Source organism: Diabrotica virgifera, chromosome 10 (genome assembly GCF_917563875.1).
Source record: "Diabrotica virgifera virgifera chromosome 10, PGI_DIABVI_V3a".
Lineage (NCBI taxonomy): Eukaryota > Metazoa > Arthropoda > Insecta > Coleoptera > Chrysomelidae > Diabrotica > Diabrotica virgifera.
In genome coordinates, this window is record NC_065452.1 from 48,613,134 (window position 1) to 48,625,575 (window position 12,442).

The 12,442-nt window shown below is 34.6% G+C and overlaps 1 protein-coding gene across 1 annotated transcript in view; it reads left to right on the forward strand.

Moving 5' to 3' along the window:
- Nucleotides 1-5,697, forward strand: part of LOC126893020 (follistatin-related protein 3-like) — a 99,184-nt gene extending 93,487 nt beyond the window's left edge. The window contains exon 3 of the mRNA XM_050662960.1: nt 5,441-5,697. Coding sequence (XP_050518917.1) covers nt 5,441-5,697 — 257 coding nt within the window. The remainder of the gene's footprint in view (nt 1-5,440) is intronic.
- Nucleotides 5,698-12,442: the final 6,745 nt, after the last annotated feature.

Here is a 12,442-nt window from a genome sequence, read left to right on the forward strand (position 1 = left end):
TTCATTGGTCAGGACTCTATAGTTGGACAGTGTAATTCCAGGGTATTTGATTTCCATTACTTGTTAAATATTGATGCCATCAATTTCTATTTTACATTTTATTGGTTCTTTGCTGATTATTATTTTAGTTTTCTGAGACGAAATTATATATTATTAATTTATTTTGCTCTTTTGTTGAATCTTTGGACTAGTTTTTGCAGCGTCGTCTGCTTGTCCTTTTCCTTTATTAAATTGTTTTTGAGTATTTTTTCGAACTTTGTCTGTATTTATATTTACTTTTTCATTTGTGGTCACTTTTGGTGTTTACGGTTCTGTCGTCATTTGTTCTTCCTCTGCATCTCGTTTTTTTTAGTAGTCAATCCATTTATTCCTTTCTATGCGTTTTGGTTCCATTAGTTCCTCTACTTGCGTTCCTTGACTTCTTATAAGGCGCCATATTTCCTTTTGCAGACCATAAAAATCATGTTAAATTTCTTTTCGATAACATTCTCAGTGATCATTTTTATTCTTACAAGTTCACTAAAATATCTTATACATAGAAGTCTGATGTATAATGATATTTCTTAAAATATGCTGGAAATCTTCTTCTTCTTATACTTGTTGTAGATCTGTCGATATGTTAATTCCGTGGTTGAAGTATTTCTTGAGAAGTAGACTGCCAGCTATCTCTCCATCTTTTTGGTAGTCTCCCCGGTGCACGCTTGCCTGATGGTTTTCCTTCTAGAGCAATTCTTGGTAGTATGTGCTCCTCCATTCTTTTTGCATGACTGAACCATTCTCTTCGTCTTTGGCTGCCCCATCTGACTACATCTTGCACGCCACATTGTTCCCTGATGATGTTGTTTCGTATTCTATCTCTTCTTGTCTTCCCTGCTATTGCTCTTAGTGTCTTCATTTCGGCTGTTCGTAGCATGCTTTTGGTTTTATTGGTGTCTTTTCTTGATTCAATGTCATAGGTCATAACAGGTCTGATGCAAGTTTTATAAATTCTAACTTTGCTGTCCATTCTCTTATATGGGTTATTCCAGACCACATTTCTCAAACATCCGGACAAGACAGCGGCCTTGTTAATTTGTCCTCTTAGGTCTCTGGCTGGGTCATGATAACTTGATAACTCTACACCTAGATATTTGAACTGGTTTAGCTGTTCTATGGGTTTCTCCTCTACCACGAGCTTGCATCTAATTGGGTTTTTCGCAGTGGTAATGCATTTTGCTTTCTGCGTGGATATTTTCATGTTGAGTCGTCGACATGCTTGATAGAATCGATAAAGTTGTCTTTGTCGATCATCCTCGTCCTCTGCAATCAGGGCTGCATCATCCGCATAGCACACTATACTGATTCTACTGTGGCCGAGTCTGTATCCTAGTTGTAGCGATTCCACATCTTCTACTATTTCATCCATTAGCATATTGAATAGAAATGGACTGAGGGTGTCCCTCTGCCTGATTCCCCCTGGTGTTGGTATGTTGGCCGTACTGGTGTCGTTTGTTTTAATTTTGGTTGTGTTAAGTGTGTGTAAGTCTGACTCTGTTAAATGCTTTCGTTGCGTCTACGAAGCAAATATATGCGGATTTGTTATATATTCTATCGACTTCTCCTTCACTTGTTTCATGACAAATATTGCGTCCGTCGCCTACCTGTCTTTTCTGAATCCTTGCTATTCTTCTCTGTTCTTTATCTGTGATATAAATTTCCTGCCTGATTTCTCCTGGTGTTGATATGTTGGCCGCAGTGGTGTCGTTTGTTTAAATTTTTGTCGTGTTGTTATTGTTCATTTGTTTTATGACTTCAACAATGTTTGCCGGTATCCTTTTTTACTTATTTTTTTTTTATTATATCGCTAAGTCTGACTCTGTCAAATGCTTTCGTTAGGTCTGCGAAGCAGATATATGCAGATTTGTTATATTCTATCGACTTCTCTTTCACTTGTTTCATGACAAATATTGCGTCCGTCGTCGACCTGTCTTTTCTGAATCCTTGCTGTTCTTCTCTGTTCTTTATCTGTGATTCCAATTTATGCTGGAAATCATTATGGAAAATTGTGTCGCAAAAATACTAAAAGGCAAAGAACTGTTGAATTAGATGACTGAGATCAATAAAACTGTAACTAATTAAATTTATATTTCTAAAAGCACACGAGTCATGCCATACCGCCATGAATAAAGCTTTATTTGCCTTTTGTCTATTTTTTTAACAAATTTTACAGAGTTAATCCAGAGGATAACTGTCTAAACTGTTTGTCAAGCCACAAAAGTTTGTCATGCATTAAACTTAAATATGTGTTAACTACAACTGCTGAGCGTTCATTATTTAAACGTAGAAATGCCCAAACTTCGATTATTTGTCCATGGTTGAAATATTTATTAGATACGTGAAATATACATTGCGATCATGGATAAAGCGTATTGTAAAGAAGGAAAACAAGCACTTAAAAACCTATAAATTTGAGTTTTTGTGAATAAATACCCTTAACAATATATCAAAACAAATATTTATTTTCGAAAACATTTATTTTAGAATTCAACAAATTTAAAAATATTCAGAAAATCCAAACGTTAATACATTCCTTAACAGATAACCAATAATATAATCAATATCGAATTCTTTAAGTCTTCAGTACCTTGACGGATTTAAAACAGCTTTGTATTGAAAACGATAACGAATTAAATCATTTGCTGTTTTATATAGAAGTTCGTTGATTGCCTGTTTAGAAGGGTTTTATAAAGTGTTTGAATTAGTATTGGAGTTCTTGAAAGGAGATATACATGATGCTTTAGTATGCAATTGAATTCAATCCAAAGGGGTTGTCAAAGGAATAAATCTGTCAAAGAATCGCTTACTTGATAGGCTTATTTAACGAAAAAAAGAATGTGTGTGTACTTTGTACGCACGTAAGAAGTTATACTTCTATTATAATATAATCTAACTTCATATCATGATTTCAACGAAGTCAATATACGTATCTATTTTAAACAGTTTTTTTGTATTGTATTTAAATATTAAACTGATTTTAGAAAGAACAAAAAGAATACCAAAAATTAAAAAAAAAGGATATGACTTTGTCCGGATTCGAACAGGGGACCTCTCGATCCCTAGGTGAATGCTCTACCGATCAGCTACCACCGTTTTTGTATTCAGTCGATCATTTTCCGGACATAATTTCAATCACAGTGACAGATACATTACTTGAAAATAAACATTTTCAATAATACTTATTAGGAGGAAGAGAAATCCACAGACATAAAAATTATAATAAATATATTTACTAAAAACACTAATAATATATTCTTTTCACGCCCACCTTATTTGCGCTACATAACTTAAAAGATGTAGCGACTAATACTATACTATCGGTGTGCGCATGGGCCAGGGAATGTAAAAATTCACCCTCGTGCCTAAAGAAGTATAACTTCAAAAATGCGGATGAAGATCAACACCGGCATACCGGATCATACGGGCGACAACCAAATCATCATTCTCTTTGCTTTATCCCTATGTGGGGTCGGCTTCCCTAATTGCATTTCTCCACACAATTCTATCTTGGGTCATATCAATGTTAATCCCCTTTACCAACATGCCCTGGCTTATCGTCTCCCCCAGGACTTCTTTGGCCTTCCTCTCCTACTCCTTCCAGGAATCTGCACTTCAGCAATTCTTCGTATTGGGTGATTAACGTCTCGACGTTGAACATGACCAAACCATCTTAACCTATGCTCTCTCATTTTGGCATCAATTGTGCTACACCTAGACTTCTCCTAATATACTCATTCCTAATTTTATCCTTTTTTGTCACTCCACTCATCCATCTAAGCATTCTTATTTCCGCCATATGCATTCGTTGTTCCTTTTTCTTTTTCACTGCCCAACATTCAGTTTCGTACATCATAGCCAGTCTTATGGCTGTTTTATAGAATTTGCCCTTCAGCTTCATTGGAATTTTTCTGTCACATAACGCACCACTCGCTTCCTTCCACTTTATCCATCCAGCCCTAATTATACTGCATGCCTCTCCATCTATTTCTCCATTGCTCTGTAATACCGATCCTAGGTACTTAAAATTATTGTTTTTCGCAATTATTTCACCATCCAAAGATACCATTTTATTTGTAGTAACTCCATCTTTAAATGAACATTCCAAATACTCTGTTTTTGTCCTACTAAGTTTTAAACCTTTTTCCTCCAGAGCTTGTCTCCACTGTTTCAGCTTTTGTTCTAAGTCTCTTTCACTATTTCCTGTTAACACTACATGATCAGCATACACTAAGCACCATGGAATGTTATCCTGTAGTTTTCCTGTTATCTGGTCCAAAACTAATAAGAATAAATAAGGACTAAGTACCGAGCCTTGGTGCAATCTTCCTTTCTCATGAAATTTCTCAGTGTCTCCCACACCTGTCCTAACACAAGTCGTTACTCCCTCATACATATTATCTCTCACAATCTGTACATATTCACCAGGGACTCCTTGTTTATTAAGTGCTCACCACAGAATCTCTCGAGGAACTTTATCATATGCTTTCTCAAGATCAATGAATACCATATGAACGTTGGTTTCTTTATTCCTGTATTTCTCCAACAGCTGCCTTATAATGAAAATTGCATCTGTTGTTGATTTGCCCTGCATAAAGCCAAACTGATTATCGGATATTTCGGTTTCTTCACGTATCCGTCTATCAATTACTCTCTACCATATTTTCATGGTATGGCTAAGTAGTTTTATAGCCCTGTAGTTTGTACATTGTTGTATGTCTCCCTTGTTTTTGTAAACAGGTACTAATATACTGCTTCTCCATTCGTCTAGCATTTGTCTAAATTCCATAATTCTATAAAATATACCTGCTAGCCAACTTGTTCCTGTCTTTCCCACTTCTTTCCATACTTCTCCAGGAATATCATCTGGTCGGCATGCGGGCGACAACCAAAGTTATGAAAATATTGAAGAACAAAAATATACCCCTTCCAATATAATGTGAACTACCAACAGCTTGAATACGTAGACCAATACAAATATCTGGGCTGCTGGTTCAACAATCAACTTGATTATAAACAAGAAATAAGAGCGAGAATAAAAGTAGCCGGACAAGGCTTTATTAAAACGAAAATCTTATTTTGTAGCAGAAGCATTTATATCAGCCTTAGATGTCGTTTTCTGCATTGCTATGTATGGTCGATACTATTGCATATAACGGAGGCCTAGACACTCAACATAACACTGAAGAACAAGTCAAAAGCATTTAATCTCTGGTTTTATAGAAGGATCTTGAAAATACTTTTAATAATCATTTGGATTTAATGCAATTGGATCGGAAAACCACAGAAAGCCAACCCCTCCCTATCCGTGACCAAAATATCGGAGGAAGCTACCTATCTAAGACAGTAAAAATAGAGGTTGCCTCCAAAGTGTCCATATTTTCTTCAGAGATTCCATTGATTACAGAGCTCAGTAATTTGATTGAAATCAAATCCACCAAGTCAGGATGTCTGATGAATACATTTGTAAAACTAAGGCGAAGGATAGAAATGAATGGAAGCCGATTCTATAACAGGCCAAGACCCACTAGGAGTTGTACAGCCAATGATGATGTTGATGATGAATACATTGTCGATATTTTGGGCTGGAGTGTTTTGGCTTTGGATTGTTTTTACGATTTAACTCCTACTCAGAGGAAAATGTCTAGTTGTTTATATACTTAATAGAGAACTCGATTTAACGGGCATGTTTAATAGAATATTGGAAACGACCAGCATAACTGGAGTGAAGTTATTTTTACCATTTTTAAAGGTCAACAGGGATGATCCAGCAAACTATAGAAGTATCGACATATCTAACTCAGTTGAGGAAATGTTTACTAATATTTTGTTAAACAGACTTAGAGATTGGCTTGAAGGAAATAATGTTCTTCGCAAGAATCAATTAAGATTCAAGGGATCAAAGGGTTGCATTGATAATGTATTCACCCTCACTTCTGCTGTACAACTGTGAATGAAAAATTGCAAAGTATACTCTGCATATGTATATTATTATAAACGGTCTTTTAAATCCATTATCCATAATTTGCTGTGGCAAAAGCTATTTGGCTTTGGGGTGAGTTCAAAAATAGTAGTCGTTTTGAAAAGCATATTATATGAAAATATGTACTAGAATTTAGGCACATCAAAACTACATACAAGCGGTTGTACAAGACCATTTGATATTAGCATATTAGGAGTATTGATAGCATATTAGGAGCCTTACAAGGAGAACGTCAGGATCATGTCCGGATAGCTATAGAGGCATAACTCTCTTAAATACGACAATGAAGTTATTCACACGCATACTCAAGGATAAATTTATATCACAGATAAAGAACAGAGAAGAATAGCAAGGATTCAGAAAAGACAGGTAGGCGACGGACGCAATATTTGTCATGAAACAAGTGAAGGAGAAGTCGATAGAATATATAACAAATCCGCATATATTTGCTCCGTAGACGCAACGAAAGCATTTAACAGAGTCAGACTTAGTGATATATTATTGTTGAAGTCATCAAAATAAATGAACAATAACAACACAACCAAAATTAAAACAAACGACACCAGTACGGCCAACATACCAACACCAGGGGGAATCAGGCAGAGGGACACCCTCAGCCCATTTCTATTCAATATGCTAATGGATGAAATAATGGATGATTTGAAATCGCTACAACTAGGATAGAGACTCGGTCGCAGTAGAATCAGTATAGTGTGCTATGCAGATGATGCAGCCCTGATTGCAGAGGATGAGGATGACCTACAAAGCTAACCTACAACTTTATCGATTCTACCAAGCATGTCGACGATTCAACATAAACATATCCACGCAGAAAACAAAATGCATTACCATTGCAAAAGATAAATTTAGATGCAAGCTCGTGGTAGAGGGGAAACCCTAAGAACAGCTAAACTAGTTCAAATATCTAGGTGTAGACTTATCAAGTTATCATAACCCAGTCAGAGACCTAAGAGGACAAGTAAAGAAGGCCGCAGTTATGTCCGGATGTTTGAGAAATGTGGTCTGGAATATTTCATATTTGAGAATGGACAGCAAATTTAGAATTTATAAAACTTGCATCAGACCTGTTATGATTCATGGCATTGAATCAAGAGAAGACCCAAATAAAACCCAAAGCAAGCTACGAACAGCCACAATGAAGACACGTAAGCGAAAGGCCACACGGGCGATAATTTACGGCGCCGTAAGAGCAGTAAACCCATTAGTTGACTAACTTCTCCACCAATTAATTGTAGATGAAATAGGAGTTAGTCAACCAATGCCTCGTCACGTTTACTGCTCTTACAGCGCCGTAATTTATCGCCTGTATGGCCTTAGCCTAAGGTCGCGGCAGATTATCATGCACGAATCGTTTTCAGCACGTAGCAGTATATCTGATACGATACGTTCCGGACAGTGTGTTCATATTGTTCATATTTAAAAACATTAAAATCAATATTTTTCGGAAACTAAACGCTACGTGCCGGAAACTGTACGTGCATGATAATATGCAGAAACCTTAAGAGCAATAGCAGGGAAGACAAGAATGGATAGAATACGAAACAACGTCATCAGGGAACAATGTGGCGTGCAAGATGTAGTAAGATTTGGTAGGCAAAGACAAAGAGAATGGTTATGTTATGTAAAAAGAATGGAGGAGCACACATACCGAGAAATGCGCTAGAAGGAAAACCAACTGGCAAGCGTCCACCGGGCGGGCCACAAAGAGATGGAGAGTTAGCTGGCAGTCTACCTCTTAAGAAACACTTCTACGTCGGAATTAACAGATTGACAGATCTACAACAATTACAAGAAGAAGAGAAGCAGACAAGGAGATCTTTTGAATGTACTATTAGTTTGTTCGCACTGGAAAGAACCAAAAAATGGTGTAATACTTTATTTTGTTCTTCTTTGTGTTGAAAACTAAGATAGGCTTTGTAAATTGAAGAGATTAACGTTATTATGACGGTAAACTGTAGAAGTATAACCATTCGTTTATTCGTTCTTCAGTAAGCATTTATGGTTACTGAAACCTTTTACTGATAAATAAAACTCAAGTCAAAATTTGCTCGTAAGTAAATAAAATTATCAATATACTATTATGCTCTGTATTTTCTCTCTGTTATGAGATTGATCAGCATCTCATTAATTCGATTAATTAATTAATTATTTTAATTGCTACTCATGAAAACAAAACAAAATTTATTAAAACTTTCCAATAAAAAATATTCTCAGGGCTAATTGATTTTAATGTATTACCTTTAGTTTGTGGCTTCTAGTATTTCTCGTTGCTTACTTTATCCAGGAAAAAACACGGAAAATAAATATACTCAAAATCATACAAATTGTATAACTATTATTTATTTATATACTATACCATAAATATAAGATTCAAAATGTATGCATAACTTTATTCTGTTGTAAAAATTTCTTATCTAATAAAAAAAAACTTTAATTCTACTATCTCCTTTTTTTGAACCAGAATTCATTCAAATGATTCAGTAGACTGTTCTTATTATTATATAAAAAAAAAAACAAAATTTAATTTTCACTTTTTAAATAGATTACTTATATCTTCTATGAATTTATGAATGAGTAAATTATGCTGTATAACTGTTAAGTTGACAAAAAACAAATATGTTATGTAATATAAAACAACTCTTTTTCATAAATAATCTGACTAACCTTTTCTATCTTCTTTACTTCTTCTCATGGACTGTGTTGTCCTCGGTCCTCCCACAACGTGCTCCTCTGATGCTTCGACTGTCCTTCTCCTTCAAACTGTTTCACAAACAAAAACAGCACTCGCTCGAATTCTCTCCTCAATTAAATCTCTGACTCGGTACAAACAATATCAATCTTTATAATTCCAAGATTTCTTTTCTCAGCTCGATATCTCGTGCAAGTTGATATAAACGGGCTATTCGGACACAAGGAGTCTTTACATCTCGACATGATCACAATTTCGTCTCAAACAAAAATCTGCTTCCACGGCCACCAAATTAACAACTTTACACAAAAATGCTACTTTCGAACTGGACTGGTTGCTTCCGATCTTAATTACACAGTGAATTCTTTTTCCCTCATCAATCCGAAAATCAACCACTCTATTCTCCCTTCATCGGTCTCCTTGCCAGTCAAAAGCATTCTCCATACATCATATTCCTACTTTTTTTCTTAAGAACAAATCAGCTGCCCCAAGTAGAAACACTGTATATCCATTTTTTTCAAAATCACTTTTATTGCATTTTTGGATTTAGGGTTGTTATCTACCAATTACCAAGGAAGAAAAAAATTAAAAATTAGTAGAACCACAATTTAACATTGCTATGAAACACATTATATCACATTCCATCTTCACTTCACCAATTGAAAACACATTATATCCATATCCCCAAGTATAAACACTGTAAATACGGGATATACAGTGTTTTTATTTGGTTTTTGGGATTTACAGTGATTTACCGTGGAAATCGCATGATTTACATTTTACATGCGCCAAGACCATTGATATTTCCAAGGCAATTTTTAGTTTTTTGTTAGTTATTGATAGCTATTTTGATAAGTGCAGTAGAAATTTGTCGTGTATAAAATATTTTAGTTTATTGTATTAATTATTTAAAATATATTTTTAAAATTATACTGGGTGTTACCTATTAATTATCAAATATGAGTAAAAATAGAATAATATTTTGACCTGCTGAATTCGAATCTATAACTTTCTCGTCGCTTCTCGTCTCGAAGCGACGAGAATTTATTATAAACAATTTAATTGTTTAAGGTATTCTAATTCGTGAACTAACAAATATAAATAGTCTTTAGAAAATGAATTTTGTTCTTAAAAATATCTACAAAATAATGTTTGGTAAACCTTGACCAATAATTAGAAACACAGATGCTGCAAAAACATTGCAAAATTACAGAATTTAGTCGATTTTTCACTTGTAAGTCGGCTGAATTTTGAGTAAGATAACTTTATAATAGCACAAATTAATAAAAAAAACTAAAAGCTGTAAAACTAAACCTTAATATAAATATTACATATACAAAGTTATAACAATAAACGAAAATGTTTTATTAAAAACTGCATATTATAATTTGTTTATATAGAGAATATAATATAATTTGTATAAATATGTACCTATACAGAAATAATAGAGAAACTTATTAATTTCTTTGATGTCTGAATACGGATGATCGTTTTGGAGTACTAGGTCAGTCTCAGAGACACTAGTGGACAAGCTTTTCCATAACCCTGGATGACAGCAATTACATGACCCAGACACTGGCCATCAAATTGTTGCAATTTGTTATATATTTGTTAAAGGAACTTGAAAAAAGTATCACTTGTGGTACTTAATGTCGTTAAAAAGTGGGAAATTTTATACTGTATTTTCAGGTTTCCCAAATAAATACACTGAATGTGTTCAAAACCTAGTCAGGAAATAAAATTCAGACATAAAATATTTACTGAAAAACGGGAGTATTTTTTACTAAATTAATGTGTGTTCACTTTTATTTCAAACGAAATAGAAATTTGAAAAGTTGAGTCCTTTACGTTTTCTACTCTGGTGAACATTTTTCGAATTGGCGCTTACAGTGTTTCTACTTGGGACAGCCGAAATAGTATTGTATCCAAATTTTATGTCTTGTCAATTTTCAGGAGATATTAAAATTAAATTTTACTTACATTCTAGAAAAACCCTCTAAACTAAACAAAATTGTTTACAATCGTTTCTTTCTACGAAACCATTTAGAAGCATGGTCTATTGTCGTTTATTGTCGTGGTCGAGTATTAATCCGTTCGTAGAAACTTTATCACTAAACTTTTACTATTCCACGAAACACTGCTTACGGCTAAATTATTTTATTTACAAATTTTGGTCATATGCAGGGCGATGAAAATTTACGATCTCGTGGTCTTTGGCACAAAATTAATTGTCTAACTTTTCCCATTAAAAATTATTTAACAATACATAATCTATTGTTTATTATTGATGAAAAGTTTGTTTTTCGAATCCGGTCCTGGTCTTCCGTTTCCGTTTGTTAAGCGGAATGTGTGCCTCCGGAAAATGTTGACGAAATAAGACTGTAATAATGTTGCATTACGGAACAAATTTATTCTTTATTTTTAAAGTGTTCTGGCGCAACTTTAATGCATAAAATATCATCGAGTTTCCTTCCCAACCACTCTACTAAAGATGACTCGACTCGGTTCATTCTGGAGATTTTGTCTGCAACGTACGAGAAAGCTTTTCTCTCTTTTTACCTTTTGAGTGGCATAAAGGATCGCCTACATTTTTGACAAGCAATTACTTTTGAATGAATAATTAGCCGACGTTATGCAATAACTAGAAGGGGTATACTGTGACAGCCACTTTTCCTTTTTGCTGAAATGACGAAAAACGACCTAGACAGAAAAGTATTTAAACGGGTATACATTATGCAGTCGCTCAAAATAAAGGGTGTGCTAACAAACTTTTAAGTAGTGTACAAATTGTACAAGAAATTTATATATACAGTATTGGAAATATTTTTTGGAACACAGGAACTTTCAATGCAATAAGTTAGATTGTTGATTTGCAATTAACCAGTGTAAATTTCAAGAGAACGTCGCGATGTTTCATATTTAATTCATTTGTTCGACTGCACTGAACTGAGATGCTCCATCGGTTTGCTTCGTTTGCTTGCGAAGGTGCGATAGCTAGCGGTAAAGGGATTACAGTCGAACAAATAAGTTGATTTTAAAACATCGCGACGTTATATTGAATTTTACACTGGTTAATTGCAATTCAAGAACCTAAACGTAGTGTAACGTATTGCATTGAAAGTGCCTGTGTTCCAAAAAAAGATTTCCAATACTGTAGGTATATACTAGGCTGTTGAATAAGTTTTGAGATTCGATAAGAAAAACACAATTTTATGGTTTGAAATACACTTTGTAATGCAGTATAATCTACCTGAACATCACCTGTTCCAACGAGATTCCAATTTATAAATTCCATCGCTGACTTGAAAATCTGGAAGAGGTGCAAAATGCGCTTCCACAGCTGTTATGACCTCATTCTTTGATAAAAAACGCCTTTCACGCTGGAATTTTTTTTAGGTATTGAAAGAAATAGCAGTCTCTAGGGGCCAAATCTGATGAATAGGTGGATGATCCAACAATTCGAACTTTTATTCATGGATTTTGGCCAATGTTAAAATGCTCATATGACACGGTGCATTGTCCTGAAGAAAAACCTGATTTTTTTCTTCTGAAAACCGGGTCTTTTTCATGAATTTTTTACTTCATCTGGTCTAACAGGGTACAATAATATCCAGAATTTATTGTTTTTCATTCCTCTAGCTTCTCAAAAAACTGATGGTAACACCATCTTGGCCGATTTCTAAACACGAACTCGTTTCGGAGCCGAGGAATCAGGT